The sequence below is a fragment of the Myotis daubentonii genome, chromosome 5, assembly GCF_963259705.1.
Source record: "Myotis daubentonii chromosome 5, mMyoDau2.1, whole genome shotgun sequence".
Lineage (NCBI taxonomy): Eukaryota > Metazoa > Chordata > Mammalia > Chiroptera > Vespertilionidae > Myotis > Myotis daubentonii.
This window is the reverse complement of record NC_081844.1, coordinates 74,039,156-74,056,316: the sequence shown is the minus strand read 5'-3', so window position 1 is coordinate 74,056,316 and position 17,161 is coordinate 74,039,156. Positions and strand designations below refer to the sequence as shown.

Below are 17,161 nucleotides of genomic sequence, written 5' to 3'. Positions count from 1 at the left end.
TGTGTGTGTGGGGGGAGGGGAGGTGCAGGTCAGGTATCCTAGAAGCTCTTCTCAGAGTGGGAAGGACCAGAGACAGCTAACGGATCCAGGATTGGGAAAAGCACTTGCTAGAAGGGGTGGTTGTAGGAACCAAATCCAGGGGATGCAACCCCATGAACAATAGGCACAGCAACATTTGGCAATCAATCAGACGGGATTGGAACTCTTTCAATTATAAAAAGAAATAAAGGAGTTGATTTTTTTGTGTATCTGAAAAAGGTAGAGGTATACCTAGATTCAGGCATGCCTGGATCCAGGTTATTCAAACCATGCCATCGAGAAGAGATTTCTCTCCACCTCTCAGCTCTGCTGCTCTGTTGCCTCCATCTTGGGGCAGGGGTGCAGTTCTCCCTCGTGGTGAGAAAAGCGTCCCCAGTCACTCCAGGCTCGCATCACACCAGCTTTGCTACTTCAACACAGACTGTCTCTTTCTTGGTGATCCCAACCAAAACCCCAGGGTGATCCCAACCAAAACCTCATTGGCCCATTTTGGGTCATGCGGTGATGAAATGCTGTGACTGACTAGATCTGCATCATAGGCTTTCCCCTCTAGTAAGGGGAGGCAGCCTCACTTGAACTGTATAGGTGGGAAGGGATTCCCCAGGTGTCCCTGAGCAGCAAACAATGCCATTACCACATGGCTTTGAAGATCCATGAGGTTAGGTCTCCACGCAACACCAAACAGGAGGCTGGTGAGGTCCAGACAGGCTCTGATGGAGCACCTGCTAGTCCCAGGCACTGTCCTAGGTGCTGAGGATATCTGGTGAACAAGACAGCCCTGGTTGCCCACCCTTAGTAGCTCACATTCTAGTCAAGAGCACAGACACTAATCAAGGAAACATTAAATAAGCATGATTTCAGATGGTGTGAATCTTCATGGAGCTTATAAAACAGGACAAAACCAGAGAGAGGATGACTGGGGGTGCGGGGGGGGGGCGGTGTTTTAGGTTAAGCAGTCACAAAGGCTTCTCTGAATAAGTGACATCTGAGCAGAGACCTAGAAGGCAAGAGGAAGCTGGCTATAGAATGCTCCAGAAAAAAAGATGTTCCAGGCAGGGGAATAGTAGATGCAAGGGCTCTGAGGTGGGGGTGAGCATGGAATGTTCTAGGTATAGCCAGGAAGCCAGTGTGGATGGAGGGTGGAGAGTGAAGGGGAGGGGAGGTCAGAGAGGTGGGCAGTGGCCCGACTGTGGAGGGCTGTGGAAGCAGCATGGACCTTATATTCTGAGTGAATGGGGAACCGATGCAGTCTGATTTTCTAGAATCTGGCCACCATGTGGAAATAGTGAGGGTGTGGACAAGAATTGCAGGGCCAGGTTTCAGGCAGCAAAGGCCTCTGAGAAGAACCTTCTGGCTCTGCAGGGTGCTGCCTGGGACATACTACAGCTGTGGGCTACAGAGAGCCCACAGGGATGTCTGTCAGGGGAGTGACACATCCTGGGTTCTGGAGTCATCATTGCAAATCAGAGGCCAGCTCAAGTGGTGGGAAGGCTGCGTGGGGAGAGGTGTCGAGGGGGACTTGTTCCTGCTCCTCTGGCTGCCTCCAGAGGCCCATGAGTTGGGAAGGAAAAGGGAACATTTGTGGAACGTTGGGTTTCAGGCCCTGGAAGGTGTGTCATCATCTCAGCTGGGGACACTGAAGGTCAGGGCGGGGGTGTGACGCACTCAGGCGTGAAGGGAGTGGATTGGAGCTCATAGGTGATGAGTCTCTTGTTACAGACCCTGCCAGTTGGCTCTCTGGTGTTCTCAGTGCTGGCCACGGACAAAGACACGGGGCCTGCGGGTGTTGTGCAATACTTCATAAAGGAGGTGAGTGTGGGCCCCACCACCCCTCATGACCACTAGGGGCAGCATCTCCCACACAGCCAGCAGGGACCTTGAGGGCTGGGTAAGGATGGTGGCTGTACAGTGGTCCAGCTCCAGTCCTCAAGCCTCTGGTGGCCCCTCTGAACCTCACTTGGCCCAGAAGCATAAGTAGGGTACCTGCTGTAGACAGAACCCTTCTTCCCACCCTCTTGCCCTGGACACTGAGTCCGTGTCACACCATCTGGTAGAAGAAATCAAGACTCAGAGAGGTACAGGTTCTTGTCCAAGATCACACAGACATAGGAGTGTGACCCGGTTCTCATGAGGACAGACTTGCTAGCTGTAGCTCCTGTCTATGAGCGCCCACTACCTGCCTGGCACATACCTTAGCTTGCTTGACCCTCCTTTCAACCCACAGAGGCATATATCTGAGACCACTTGCCAGAGGAAACCGAGGCTCAGAAACTGAGCTTCAGAGAGGTTACATGACCTGGTGAGGGTTGCAGGGCTGGTCAGTGGCAGATGTGGGATTGCACTGCAGTCTCTCAGAGCAGGTGTCAGGGGCGGGGCCATCGGGGAGTGTGGCCTGACTGTGCTCTGCCTCAGGTCATCCCGAGCACTGAGGACAGCGAGTACCTCTTCAGAATCCTGTCCAACGGCTCCATCATTCTCAATGGCAGCCTCAGCTACAACAACAAGAGTGCCTTCTATCAGCTGAAGCTGGTGGCCTGTGTGAGTGGGGGTGCAGGCACAGCTGGGGCCGGGGCACTGGGACTGCTGGCCCCGCTCATGGAGGCCCGTCTCCCCGCAGGACTCAGGCGGCATGTACCACGACAAATTCATCACCCAGTGTTCCTCACCTGTCTTTCTGTCCATCTCTGTGATCGACCAGCCGGACCTGGACCCCCAGTTTGTCAGGGAGTTCTACTCGGCCTCCGTGGCTGAGGACGCACCCCAGGTGTGCCGGCGGTCTGGGCTGGGGTCTAGGTGGAGATGAGAGATGGAAAAAGGGTCTGGACCACTGACCATGCCTCCTTGCAGGGAACCTCAGTGCTGAAGGTAGAGGCTGTGGATAGAGACAAAGGCATCAATGACCGGGTGACCTACACCATCTCCAGTGAGAACAAGGGTGGCCCCAGGCTGGGGATGGGGTCAGAGAAGGGGTAGAGGCTCTGCAAAGCCACTGAAAGCAGCTGCTCCTGCTGCCTCTTGCCAGACTCCACAAGGCCTGGCTGGTTTGACATCGGGCCAGATGGGGTGATCAGGGTCAGCGGTTCCCTGGACCGTGAGCAGCTGTTGGAGGAGGATGAGGAGGTGCAAGTACAGATCACGGTGAGTGAGGGGTCCATCACACCCTTTCCATCCCCTCTCTAACCTCTGACCTTTTATCTCAGCTCTTCCTGAGCACTGGTTCTATGACCTTTGACCTCTGGCCTCTGCTCTGCTCTCAGGCCACAGAGGTAAACCTCAACATCTACGGGCAGGAGGCCAAGGTGAGCATATGGGTCACGCTGAGGGTGACAGATGTCAATGACCACAAACCCGAGTTTTTCAACTGCAGTCTCCCAGCCTGCACCTTCACCCCCAAAGAAGCCCAAGTCAACTTCACTGGCTCTGTGGACGAGCACTCCGCCACCCGCATCCCCATCGATGACCTCACCATGGTGGTTTACGACCCAGACAAGGCATGTGCACCCAGATGAAGGATGGTGTGGGTGGGGGAATGATGGGAGATGGCTGGGCGAGGGAGGTGCAGAGTAACCTGTAAAGTGAGGTTTCGCGAGGCATGGTGGGGGATGAGTGATGGGCGACGGTGGTGCCAATCATGAGTGGTGGTGAAAATCAGAGTTGTTGGGTGATATTTGGAAATGTTGAGGGATATTGTGGGTAGTCTTGTGCTCAAGGTGATGCTAGGTATTGGTGAACAGAAAGGTAGTTGAATGGAGATTGGTACTGGATGCTGGGTAACACTGAGTGGAATACAGCTTTTGGTGGTGTTGAGGAGAGGGTGGTGATGGGGGTTGAAGCTGAGAGGTGTTGGGATAGTCCTGGATGTTGAGGGATGGGAGTGTGGAGCACAGGGTGGACTGAGTGACTATTAAGATGCAGGGCATACTTAGATGGAGGATGATACTGAGTGGTGGGCGGCTTGCTTGGTACTGAATGATGACTGCTATGGATAGTGTTTGGTTGCATTTGGTGACATTGAGTTGGCATAAGATGTGGAGTGGAGGGTGATATTGGGGGGTGGTAATTGGGTGGGTGTGTTGAGTGGGTGGTTGGTGTTTAGTGGAGTGGAGGGGATGTAAGTAATGGGGTGATGCTTGGTATTGGTGTTGGTGTTGGTATGAGTAGTGGAGGGTGGGGATGGTGGCTAGTAGGGAAGGCTTGTAGCAATGCTTCATGGGAGTGGTGTGTGTGTGTGTGTGTGTGTGTGTGTGTGTGTCTGGGCTCCATCTCTGCAGCTCAGATCTGGGGCCCACAGAGCCTAGAGAAGTCCTCTGATGGGCCTACATTTCCAGGGACTAGCGATGAGCCCAGTCTCCCAGGGCCCTCATGCCTCAGTTTTTTGAGAGCCTCCCTCTCATGGGACCTCAGGGGGCAGGGTTTCCTAAGGCAGGAACCTAAGGCCCGAGACTTGTGGAAAGGTGTGTGTGTTGCAGCGGGTGGGGTGCTTACTGTACATCCCACCTCTACAGGGTAGCAATGGCACCTTCCTGCTGTCCCTGGGGGGCCCTGATGCCACGGCCTTCAGTGTCTCCCCTGAGAAGGCAGCGGGCTCAGCCGACGTGCAGGTGCTGGTGCGGGACCCGTCACTGGTGGACTACGAGAAGCAGACGGTGATGCTGGTGCAGGTGAGGGGCTTTCGGGGGCACTGGGAAGCTCAGGCCATGGGACACTCTGGTCCCAAGGCTGCTGCCTCCTTCCCTCTCCTCAGGTTGTGGCCATTGACTCGGTCAGTAGGAACTCCTCCGTCGCCTTGGTGACCATCCACCTGAGAGACATTAATGACCATAGGCCCACCTTCCCTGAGAGCCACTACAACCTCAGTATCTTCGAGCACAGTCCAGTGGGCTCTGTGGTAACCAACAGTATTCATGTGAGTGATGGGGGACAGGGCTGGGCCAGGCTGGGGGACATGGAGGGCAGACTGGGGACTGTGGCCCTGCCCAAGTCTCCATATCATTTGATGCCTTTGGGTCTCAGCAAGTGTGCATGCATGTGTGAGTATGTATGGGGGTGTGTGGTGTGGGGGTGTCTAGTGTGAATCTGTGTCAGGAAGCAGGAAGCCTGGTCTCCATCAAGTGTGGGGTTGGCAGTGAGAGCCATCCCTCCTGAACAGTGTGCCATTATCTGTCCCTCTGCCTTACAGGCCTTTGACCCAGACACGGGTGAGGGGGGCCGCATCACCTACAGCCTGCTTTCGGGGAATGGGTAAGGTCTCTGGGTGGGCATGAGGTGTTTAGGGTAGCCAGATAAAACATAAGACACCCTCCCTAGCCGGTTTGGCTCAGTAGACAGAGCATCAGCCTACGGATTGCAGGGTCCCGGATTTGATTCCAGTCAGGGCCACGTAACCTCAGTTGCAGGCTCCATCCCTGTGCAGGAGGCAACCAATCGATGTGTCTTTCTCACATCGATGTCTCTCTCTGTCTCCCCCTCTCCACTTTCTCTAAAAAATCAATGGAAAAATATCCTCACGTGAGGATTAACCAAAAAACAAACAAACCTAAAAACCCCCAAAACCCAAAACAAGACATTCAGTTGCCTTGCAATTTCAGATAAGCTATGGATAATTTTTTTTTTAGCATAAATAGGTTGCAGATGTTCCATAATGTTGCAAATGTGAGAAAATATTTTTCACTGCTTAGTTGAACTTCAAACTTAAGTGGGCACCCTATCTTTTTATTTGCTCAATCCGGCCACCTGGCACAGGGCAGATATCTTCGAGGTGGATCCAGACTCAGGGACGGTGACAGTGAAAAACAGCAAGCTGCTGGACCGGGAGAAGCAGGCGGTGTACTACCTCACGCTGCAGGCCACCGATGGCGGGAACCTGTCGTCCTCCACCACGCTGGAGGTCCACCTGCTGGACATCAATGACAACCAGCCAGTGGTCACCGGCTCCTACAACATCTTTGTCCAGGAGGAGAAGGGCAATGTCTCCATAACCATCCAGGTATAAGCCAGCCTGGACCTGGAGGGGGGGGGGACAGGGGAAAGGGCACCAAGCCTGGCTCTGTAGTCCTGCTGGCCCTGGGCTGGCATCTGGGCTTTGCTGTGTGGCTAAGAGGAAGTCACTCAGTCTCTCTGGGCCTCTGTTTCCTCTTCAGAGTATGAGGGCAATCATCCTACTTATTCCCAAGGTCACTGGGGAATAATGTATGGAAAGTACTCGGCACAGAGCCTTGCACAGAGCAAGCCCTCAAAAACATATTGCTCTTTTTAATTCAGGCCCCTGCCTTATTCCAAAAAGGATTTGAGGTGGCTTAGGTTAAAAAAATAAGATAAAAGTATGAAAGAAATAAAGTGAGAGAGAAAATAAGGATGGTATTATTAAAGGGCACAAAGGTAGATCTAGAACCCAGAGCCACACAATTGCCAGGAGTGGCCTGAACATTCAGCTCTGAGCTTCCTAATGGCCAAAGCAAAAAAAGGAAATGAATGTTGACTTAAGAACCAGTAGGTCACAGTTCGATTTCTGGTCAAGGCTCATGCCCAGGTTGTGGGCTCAATCTCCAGTGTGGGATGTGCAGGAGGTAGCCAATCAATGATTCTCTCTCATTATTGATGTTTCTATCTCTCTCTCCATGTCGCTTCCTTTCTGAAATCAATTATATATATATATTAGAGGCCCTATGCACTTAATTCGTGCAAGAGTAGGCCTTCCTTCCCCTAGCTGCCGGCACTGGCTTCCCTCTGGCCCCCTGGGACCCGGGCTTCCCTAGCAGCCCCGGCTTCTTCCGGTCTAATTAGCATATTGTCATATATATATATGATCAATGACTGGGTTGACTGAATTTGTGAGATAAAACCCACTATTGTCTCCAGAGAAACACCTAAGGGAAGCTTCTCCTCTGAGTCATCTGAAAGGGGGTCTTGTGAGAAGCGGGTGGCCAGGTCATCAGAATAACACACACGTGGCCATGGAGCCTCCCATCTTTCCGGGGCTGTGTGGTTTCCAGAGCACGTTCCCATCCCCGATCTTTAGACTGACTTGTGAAGCAAATGCTCTAATGGTCTCCATTTCACAGAAGCAAACGGAGGCTTGAGGAGGTTAAGTGACTCTTTCTGCAGTTGCATAACCAGTAAAAGCAGTGCTGGGCTGGAGGTCGACATCCTGGGCCTTTCCCCCTGCTCCTCGGTGCTTCTCACCCTGGGCTTAGAGCCTCTTGGCCAGGAGCATGTCAGATCTGCTGCTGTAACCATGTGCCCACGTGAGCCCTGAGAAGCACTTGGTAGAGAAGCTGGCCTGAGTTCAGAGTGCTGAGGGATGAACAGATGGGGCCAGGCTTCTGGAAAAACCATCTCGGGCTACCTACACAAGAGGCGTTTAATAAACAAGATTCCAACAGAACTAAAATGGAAGAGCTGAAGATGGAGGCTGGGAAGGAAGGAAGGGGAAAGAATTGGTTCCAAGTCAGAGTAGCCCAGCTCTGTATTCAAAACCACATGTGTTGAGCATCTATTACTATGCACCAGGCCTTTTGCTGGACCCCAGGTTTTCTGAGGTGAATGCATCATAACCATGCCCCCAGAGGACTCTCAGTTAGAGGAGGGCACTGGACAGGAGCCCCAGGGTGTCACTTCTGCTATGTTGAAGGTAACACAAGGATCACGGATGCCCAGGGGAGGCGCCAACCTGGCCTGGAGTCAGGCAGAGAAGGTGTCAAGGGCATTCAGGGTGAGGGGACAGCATGGACAAAGGCCTGTTGTACTGTCTGTGCTGGATCAACCTAAAGGCAATTGAGCATGTATTCAGGACCCTGGCAGGACGGGTACACACAGTCATCATGAGGAAATCAGAGTCTTGCTGACTTCACACTTATGCCGTGATTGTTTAAGTTTTGAGTTCTATAATATACTCCCCCATGACTCCCTCCCCACTAGAATACCAGCTCCATAAGGGAACTGTCGTGATCCTGGCCCTATTACTTGTGCCTAGAACAGAGCCGACATATTGTAGGTGCACAGGAGACATTTGTGGAATGAATGACCGTCTCAGAAGCTCTTGCAAGCTCTTGATCTGACCCTCTTAGATGGGAAACCGAGGCTGGGAGATTGGCCAGCATCCCACGGGCTTCAGACCCAATTACTGCCCTCATGGCCAGTGCTGGAGGGGAGGCTGGGCTGCAGAGGTATGACTGAGGGGCATGGTAGCACCAAAGGCTGATACCAAACCCCGTTTATCTGCACAGGCTCACGATGAGGACCAGCCAGGCACCAACAACAGCCGCCTGTACTTCAGCCTGCTGCCCAGTCCCTACAGCCACAACTTCTCAGTGGATCCTGACACAGGACTTCTCAGAAACCTGGGGCCCCTGGACAGAGAGGCCATCGACCCCACCCTGGAGGGCCGAATTGTGCTGACTGTGCGTGTGGCTGACTGTGGCGTGCCTGTCCTTAGCACTGAGGTCAATGTCACCATCACTGTGGAGGTAAGGCCTGGCTCAGCCAGGGTCAGGGGTCAGAATGGGACCTGTACTGGGGGGGCTTCCACACAGATGGCCAGCCCCCCACCTCCGCCCAGTTCGAGTTACATTCTGCCCTTTGCGGCATGGTGGGTAAGAGAGTTCTGGAGCCAGGCTGATGGGTTAGAATCCTGGCTGCCTGGTTGTGTGGCTTTAGGCAATTACTCAACCTCTCTGTGCCCTAAAGTTCCTCATCTGTGAAATGGGGATGAAAATAACATAAAGTGAGTTAACGAATGGAAAGTGCCTGACCCATAGCAGGCACTCAGTGAATACTAGCTCTAACTTTCATTCACAAATCCACCTGATCCCTCCTGTCTCCCATCGCCATTCAAGGGCAAAGACAAGGGGCGAAAATCAGCATTTATAGTGTCTACTGCACACCTGGCCCTGCAAGGTAGTGATAGTTATTGTCATTTTATTGATCAAGAAACTGAGGCACAGAGAGATTGAGTACCTTGCTCAGGGCCTCAGAATGGGGTTTTGAAGCCAGTCTGTCTGGTACTAAGGCTGGTACCAGCCCACAAGTCACCTTCCTCTAGGAAGGCATTGTAACAAATGTGCACCCTGCTATGTCCATGGTGTGTGGATGGAGCCCCCGGGGTGTGAGTGCACAGCCTGCACCACCTTGCAGGGCAGCCCTGTGCTCCCTCAGGTTGGGAAGTGCCACTTTCCTACAAGGATCCGAGTGACACCTCAGGGAAAATGGAGAAACAGAAGCTGAATTAGGACTTGTCAACTGTCTTTGGGATAGAAGTGGGCCACAAAGAAGGAAGAAAGCAGCACTGTATTCAGTGAGTGAGTGGGTCCTTTCACAGCCATGGGCTAGTCCTACTATGGCCCTGCGCGCAGGGACTACGACCGGCCCCGTATTGCAGATGAAGACCTTGAGGCCCAGAGAGGTCAGAGTCACACGTGAGGCAGAGGTGGAGCCGGGTTTGACTCACAGCTGTGCGCTTCCCCACTCCCAGGGGTGGGCAAACTTTTTGACTCAAGGGCCACAATGGGTTCTTAAACTGGACCGGAGGGCTGGAACAAAAGCATGGATGGAGTGTTTGTGTGAACTAATATAAATTCAAAGTAAACATCATTACATAAAAGGGTACGGTCTTTTTTTTCAATAGTTTTATTCATTTCAAACGGGCCGGATCCAGCCCGAGGGCCGTAGTTTGCCCACGGCTGTGTTAGAGTTAGGAAGGCCTGGCGAAGGCAGCTGGCCGTGTGCATTGAGCCAGTCATGCCATTTATGGGAAATCACCATCACAAAAGACATCTAGCCCAGCAGGTGTGGCTCAGCTGTTGAGCATCAGCCCAGGAACCAGGAGGTCACTGGTTCGATTCCTGGTCGGGATGCATGCCCAGGTTGCGGGCTGGATCCCAGTCGGGAGGGTGTGGGTGTGGCGGTGCAGCCAAATGATGATGTTTCTCTCTCATCAATGTTTCTATCCCTCTCCCTTCCTCCTCTAAAATCAGGAAAAAGAAAATACATCAAGTTGGGGGGGCTTTGTTTCTAAAGATGTCCTTTCTACTGTTACTTAGAAAAAGCTGAAAGCAAAAGCGGTGTCTGTGGGCTGCCTGGGGGAGGGCTGGAAACTTCAAGGGCACCCCCAGCACCCCAGTGTCAGGGCAAACGCGGCAGGCGGCGTTGGCTGCGTGCTCTGACAGCAGTGGTAGCGCTGTGTGTGGGGTGGCCAGGGCCAGAGAGGGAAGGCAAGAACAGAAAACAGTAAGCAAATGAGGCAGGACCAGGCCTCAGCCCTGGCGGGTGCCTGAGCACAGAGGCGTGTCGAGTGTCGTGGGGTTGGCTGAGGGCAGGAGAGACAGGAGGAAAGGGGCCGAGGGGAAGCTCGGGCTGCAGGCCTTTGTGGAAACACAGTGGTATTGGTGCCAACACCATACATCTGAGAATGGCAGTCAAGCTGGGCCAGACAGGGACACACATGGGGACGGGAACCACCCTTGCAGAAGACAGGGTCTAAGGCAGCTCTGAGCTGTGGGCCGAGAAGCAGAGCGGAGGCGGGGCTCCCTGACAGTGTATAACTGACTTCAGAGGTCCCGCCACAGGCCTCAGAGCCCCAGGTGTGAGACCTGGGCTAGCTCTACCCTCTAAAGCAGTGGTTCTCAACCTTCTGGCCCTTTAAATACAGTTCCTCATGTTGTGACCCAACCATGAAACTATTTTCGTTGCTGCTTCATAACTGTAATGTTGCTACTGTTATGAATCGTGATGTAAATATCTGATATGCAGGATGGTCTTAGGCGACCCCTGTGAAAGGGTCATTCAACCGCCAAAGGGGTCGCGACCCACAGGTTGAGAACCGCTGCTCTAAAGGCTGTTTCCATCTGTGAAGTGGGCAGTGCTGTCTGGGGGACTGCAGAGTCTGGGGTCTGGGGGAGGCTGAGCCCTGGGGGTTCCTGAGGTCTGGGACTCAGAACTGCCCGTGTCTGCAGGACATCAATGATAATTTGCCCATCTTCAACCAGTCCAGCTACGTCTTCCCGGTGAAGGAGAGGGACGCAGGTAAGTCCTCTCGGGGCCAGGCCGGGCCCGGGGGCTGGACCGGTGTGGCATATGACCCCGCCCAGGCTGGGCCTGAAGCACCCGAGGGAGGTGAGAGCAGGGGACACCTTCAGTGACCAGGCCAGGGGTCCCTGGGAATTCTGCTTCTCGTCCGCAGGAGTGCTGGTGGGCGTAGTGCTGGCCTGGGATGCAGACCAGACGGAAGCCAACAACCGCATCAGCTTCAGCCTGTCAGGGAGCGGTGCCAACAACTTCATACTCGGAGGCTTAATGCTGGGGTCCGGGCGGGCTGAGGGCCGCCTCCGGCTGCCCTCAGACGTGAGCCTGGACTACGAGACCCTGGCCTCCTACAATCTGACAGTGAGTGCCGAGAACCCAGACCCCCAGGGGGCGGAGGCCACAGCAGGAATCTTCGTGCCTGTGGAGGACGTGAACGATGAGCCGCCTACCCTGAGCTCAGCCTCGCTCCGGGGCATCCGTGTGGCTGAGAACGGCTCGCAGCACGGCCAGGTGGCTGAGGTGGTCGCCAGGGATGTGGATACCGATGCCCAGCTGGAGGTGCAGCTCGTGAACGTCATCTGTACCAAGGCCGGCGTGGACGTGGGCAGCCTGTGCCGCGGCTGGTTCTCTGTGCTGGCCAACGGCTCTGTGCTCATCAATCAGAGCGAGGCCATCGACTATGAGACCTGTGACCTGGTCACCCTGGTCGTGCGGGCCTATGACCTCGCAACGGACCCCCGCTTCCAGGCCTACAGTGACAATGGTGAGGTGGTCTGGCACATAGGGCTTGGCAGGTGCTGCATAGGGGCCGTGGGAAAGAGCCCTGGGCTGGAACCTGCAAGGTCTGGGTTCAGATCCTGGCTCTGGCTCTTGCCAGCTGTGTCACCGGGAAAGCTGTGGCACCTTCCCCATCTGTCAGGTGCAGTCGGGTGGCAGGCTGGCTGTGCAGGTCAAACGAGAGCATGCATGTAAAGCGTTTAGCACAGTGCTTGGCACACAGATAGCACTCAATGCTCTCATTTTGGGGGGCGGTGTAAGGACAGAGCACACGGCAGAGTCAGACGTGTACTTGTGTCCCACCTTTGACCCAAGTAGCAAAATAACCATATTAATAGCGGGCATATGCCCTGTCCTTACTTCAGCCAGGCCTATGCCGGTCACCTGGTAAGCGCTTCTTCATTTCACTCCCACACAACCCATGAGCACGGTGACCCCCATATAACTTTATAAATGAAGAAACTGAGGCACAGAGCGGGAGGTTCAATAATCTAACTTACACAGCTGCTAAGTGACAGTATACTGTTGTGGTTGGGTGACCGATACCTGGGTTGGGCTCAATCCTGGTCCACTGCTCTCTGAGGTCTGGGAAGGATACTCCCTCCCAGAAAGGTCAGAGGAGATCGACTGGGCATCCCAGGTCCGGAGCGGGAGAGGGGACTGGGTGATGCGTGGGGGAGAGGCTGCTGGGAGCATGGCTGAGGCCCAGGCTTTTTGGGCAAGGCCTTTGCCTAGAGACCAGAGCCAGCCAACCTTGTTTCCTAGGAAGCCTCTCCATCACCATCGAGGACATAAATGACAATGCGCCCTATTTTCTGCCCCAGAGTGAGACTTTCGGTAAGCAGCAACCCGCTCCCTCCCCACTGCCAGGACTGCCTTTGGACAACTCCCATAGACCCTCCTTAGGCCCAGGTGGCCCTTAGAAAGGGAGGACAGCCTCTAATCCTGCCTCTCCCCCAGGGTTCCAACAGGAGGGGGGACCTGAGTGTTTACCCCAGCTCTGCCCCCACTCCTCTCTGACCCTGGACCAGGCCTTCCCTCTCTGGGTCTGCACAATGGGAGATGGATGACCTGCTCACTAATGGCTCAGGGTGGTTGTAACGGGAGTCTCTGATGGTAGAGAGGTTGAGGGCAGGTTTCGAGGGGACGAGCTAAGCTAGTGGTCAGCACTTGGCCAAGTTGACCCCACTGACCCCTTCCTATCAACACTTGTAGTGATCGTTCCAGAAGTTGTGATACCCAGCCAGCAGGTGGCGTCTGTCCAGGTGAGTCCTTGGCTCTGCCTTTGGCAGTCACTTTAGCCCAGGAGACACGGGGCCAGGGCCTTCAGGCCTTTGAGCTGCGCCCCAAATGTTTTAACACCAGAAAGGAAATTTATTGACTTCAACATCTGAAAAGAAAATGCCAGAATGGAAATGAACACCTGCCTAATTGATATAATTAAACTTCATTCATTGTTAAATTTAGTATTCATAAAAACTTCATGACCATAAAAACCACTTGCAGGCTAGATTTGTTTCACTACACCAGGATTCTTGAGTATTAGAGAAAAATCAACTGTACATTAAACAAGTTCCTTGTGGTTAAGTCATTTCCAGAGCAACATCATAAAGACTCAATTCTTTTTTTTTTAATAATATATTTTATTGATTTTTTACAGAGAGGAAGAGAGAGGGATAGAGAGTTAGAAACACGGATCAGCTGCCTCCTGCATACCCCCTACTGGGGATGTGCCCACAACCAAGGCACATGCCCTTGACCCGAATCGAACCTGGGACCTTCCAGTCCACAAGCCGACACTCTATCCACTGAGCCAACCGGTTAGGGCAAAAGACTCAATTCTTTATGGCAGGGGTCCTCAAACTACGGCCCGCGGGCCACGTGGCCCGCCGAAAACATTTATCCGGCCGCCGGGTGTTTTTGCCGCCGCTGCCTGTCCTGCTTAGCAGCCGACTCGTCCCGGGCCCGCAGTGCGCATGTGTGGAATGTCTGAGGGACAGTGAACTGGCCCCCTGTTTAAAAAGTTTGAGGACCTCTGCTTTATGGTGTCGGACACGGGTGTATTTACCAGAGGGTGGTGGCTATGCCAAGTGGTGAGGCCTCCCACACAGCCTGGGGCCTGGGCCAGGCTGGCCTCTTGCTGACCTGGGCAGTTGCCATGCCTTTCTGGAACTCAGCTGCCCTCTAGACAAGAAGCTGGCAGTTCCTGGCAGCGACCTCTAACCCAGAGGCGGTGGTGTCTGGGTGCCACTCGCTGTGCTGTGGAAAGGGCGTGGATGCAGGAGATGGATGGCCTGGCCTGCCTCATGAGAGCTGGGTTTTTGGTAGGACAGGGTCTCTCTTGGAGCCTTAGTTTCCTTCAAAGTCTTAAAGAGTCAGTTTTCCAGTCTTTAGCCAATTGTCTTCCAATGTCATGTGTCTGGCCATGGCTTTGAGCAATTTTCTTCATATCAACTTTTTTTTTAAAACTTCAACACCAGCTTTGGCCTCATCCTGAACAGTGACATCGTGGACTCATGATTCTGTGTGTTGGCTATATTTTTCTCTAAAAGGCACTAGAATGAATAAAAATGTTTGTGCCCTCTCTCCCAGTCATTTTATGGTTCATTAGGGGAATTTGTACTCATGTCAGTAAGCACTGAAATGAGGGCTCTAAGGGAAGGAGCCTGGCACACAGTAGGTGCTCAGGAAATCTGAATGTGTGTGTGTGGCAATGGGTAGGTGGGGCAGGGTAGGATTTCTGCATGAAAGGGACTTTTGGTTGGTAACCTGTTGGGTTGGGGGGCCAGAGGCAGGGACTTGCCAGAGCTTGAATTGTAATGTTCAAAGCATTTGCTCAGTTGGGGTGGCCTGTGGAAGGCTGATAGAGATTATGCAGACCAGCCTTCCAGGCCACTCTAGCCTCTGATTCCTGCTGGGGGTGAGGGCTCCCTGGCCTGGCCCACAGATGTTGTCCACTCTTGCTCCCAGGCCAGAGACAATGACTCAGGGAGCAACGGGGCCGTCGTCTTCTCCATCCTCCAAGCGGATTTCATCACTAAGGATGGGGCCGTGCTCCCCTTCCAGGACTTCTTCCGGGTCTCCACCTCTGCAGAGGCTGATGTGTTCATTGGCCACATTGAGTAACTACGGGCAGCCCCTGGATGGGGGTGGGGAAGCCCAAAGGGGACCTCAAGGCAGTGAGTTCCTCATCCTTGGAAGGGCACAAGTGGGTTCCAGAGGACTCCAGCTTGAGTCCCAAGGCTGAGTTGGTCCCTCTTACCTCCCACAGGCTTAAGACCAGCCTTGATGCCACTCGCCAAGGCACCTACCAAGTGACCGTCCAGGCCCAGGACAGACCTTCAGTGGGTCCTGCCCTGGAAGCCAACATCACCCTGAACGTGAGCTTTGGGCCCTGCCTCCAGCCCTGGTGTCCTCTGCCAGCCCCTGGGTCCCTTGTGCCTCATCTTCTCCCATACCCCCTCCCTAGCTCTTCACTGTGGATCAGAGTTACCGTGTGAGGTTGCAGTTCTCCACGAGCAAGGAGGAAGTGGGCGCCAACACGGACAAGATTAAGGCGTAGGTCTGGGGAGCCTGGAAGCGGGTGTGGGGAAGAACATGGCCTGTGAGCCTGGTCCCTGATAAGGCCAGGATGGAATGTCTCTCAGCCCTGTCTCAGACTCATATCTTGTCCCTGTCTTTGACCCTGTACCTGCACCTCCTTTCTGCACGTCCCCAGACGCCTATGGTTGGCTGGGCAGGGAACAACCTCAACAGGGCTGTCGTGTACAGTTGCTAAGGCTGTGACTCTGCTCGCTAAGCTGTTAACCCAACCCCAGAGGAAGAGCTTCCCCCTCTCTTTGCACAGAGGTGCTACCTTCTTAGCCAGTGGAGCTGTCCGGTGGAAGTGCCCCTTCCTAATTCACACAATTCCTAATTTCACTGGCAGGGCCCTGGCCACTGGCCTGGTTTAAGGCCCTACCCCAGGCCTCTGTGACACCTGCCCCTTTGCAGGGCTCTGGCCCAGGTGACCAGGACTACTGTCTACATTGTGGACATTAAGGACATAAAGTCCACAGCCCGGTGAGTCCCCGCAGGCCCAGTGGTTGGTGAGGAAGAGGAGCAGCAGGAGGGGCTGCTGGGTGGTTCTAGGCTCCTGTTAACGCTTCACCCCTGCCCATTCCAGGGACCGAGGCCGTTCCTACCTCGATGCCTACTTTGTCTTCTCAAATGGGTCGGCCCTGACAATTGATGAGCTGAGCGTGTGAGTGGGACTGCCCATGGGGGTGGGGCAGGAGGGTGACCAGGAAGCCCGGGGGATGCCAATGTCCCTCGGGCCTGAGCGGGGCTCTGTGCACAGGATAATCCGGGAAGACCGGGATGCAGAGGCAGAGCTGGTGCAGCTGGGGCTGGTGGTGCTGGTGAGTGGCCGCAGGAAGAAAGCAGTGGGGGAGTGGGGTGGGGTATGTCTGTGGACCCCAGAGCCTCCCTCACACTCTTTCTCCAGGGCTCCCAGGCTAACCAGAACTCAGATTTGCCGAAGGTGCTCAGTAGCGTCATCATAGGATTGGGAGTGGCTTTGCTGCTGGTCATCGTGATCATGACCATGGCCCTCCTCTGTACCCGAAAGAGGTATCATTCTCATCATCCTGTGTCTCCAACCCCACCTCTGCCCGTCCCCCTGCCCCCTCCCCCCAGCCATAAAGGAGAGGGGGGTAAATAGAGCTTGGGTTTAGGTGTCAAGTATACCAGTATTCAATCCCCATTGACCTGTTGTGACATCTTGAGTCATCTCCCCTCCTCAAGCCTCAGTTTCCTCATCTGCATAATGGGCATGAGACTAGATTCCTCAAAGTCCTCAAGGAAGCAATGTGCATCTCACACCCAGCCAGATGTCTGGCACCTAAAATGCACTTAATAAATGCTGTTTCTTTTTCCTTTTCCAATCATTTGCAGTCAGCAGTCACATCTGGGTTTGAGGCTAGGCCTTGGCACTAGTCAACTGTGTGGCCTTTGGCAAATCTTTTTCCTTCTTTGACAGTTACTTGTACACTGCAAAATAGAGGGAATCCTCTTACTTGTCAGGGTTGTTCTGAAGTCACACTCCCAGGGCCTGCACTGGACACATAGTGGGTGTACGGGAAAGTAGTGATCCCTTTCCTGGTTCCCCACAGCTACCGCCGGAAGCTTCGGGCTATAAAGGCTGCCAAGGAGGCCCGGAAAACAGCAGCAGGGGTGATGCCCTCAACCTCTGCCATCCCTGGGACTAACATGTACACTGCTGAGCGGTGAGTGGGACTCAAAGGGTGAGTAAGAGGCCCCATGGGGCGGCTGAGGCACACGCCGC

The 17,161-nt window shown here is 54.1% G+C and overlaps 1 protein-coding gene across 1 annotated transcript in view; it reads left to right on the top strand.

Annotated features, from left to right (window-relative positions):
• CDHR2 (cadherin related family member 2) overlaps positions 1 to 17,161 on the top strand; it is a 32,531-nt gene that overhangs the window by 11,815 nt on the left and 3,555 nt on the right. Inside the window, exons 7-29 of the mRNA XM_059698231.1 lie at positions 1,759 to 1,848; positions 2,452 to 2,577; positions 2,657 to 2,803; positions 2,887 to 2,962; positions 3,062 to 3,177; positions 3,297 to 3,530; positions 4,545 to 4,700; positions 4,784 to 4,945; positions 5,219 to 5,280; positions 5,782 to 6,025; positions 8,265 to 8,504; positions 10,989 to 11,058; positions 11,216 to 11,821; positions 12,601 to 12,672; positions 13,051 to 13,100; positions 14,806 to 14,957; positions 15,107 to 15,215; positions 15,305 to 15,393; positions 15,829 to 15,897; positions 16,001 to 16,078; positions 16,175 to 16,235; positions 16,322 to 16,446; positions 16,989 to 17,102. Coding sequence (XP_059554214.1) covers positions 1,759 to 1,848; positions 2,452 to 2,577; positions 2,657 to 2,803; positions 2,887 to 2,962; positions 3,062 to 3,177; positions 3,297 to 3,530; positions 4,545 to 4,700; positions 4,784 to 4,945; positions 5,219 to 5,280; positions 5,782 to 6,025; positions 8,265 to 8,504; positions 10,989 to 11,058; positions 11,216 to 11,821; positions 12,601 to 12,672; positions 13,051 to 13,100; positions 14,806 to 14,957; positions 15,107 to 15,215; positions 15,305 to 15,393; positions 15,829 to 15,897; positions 16,001 to 16,078; positions 16,175 to 16,235; positions 16,322 to 16,446; positions 16,989 to 17,102 — 3,248 coding nt within the window. The remainder of the gene's footprint in view (positions 1 to 1,758; positions 1,849 to 2,451; positions 2,578 to 2,656; positions 2,804 to 2,886; positions 2,963 to 3,061; positions 3,178 to 3,296; positions 3,531 to 4,544; positions 4,701 to 4,783; positions 4,946 to 5,218; positions 5,281 to 5,781; positions 6,026 to 8,264; positions 8,505 to 10,988; positions 11,059 to 11,215; positions 11,822 to 12,600; positions 12,673 to 13,050; positions 13,101 to 14,805; positions 14,958 to 15,106; positions 15,216 to 15,304; positions 15,394 to 15,828; positions 15,898 to 16,000; positions 16,079 to 16,174; positions 16,236 to 16,321; positions 16,447 to 16,988; positions 17,103 to 17,161) is intronic.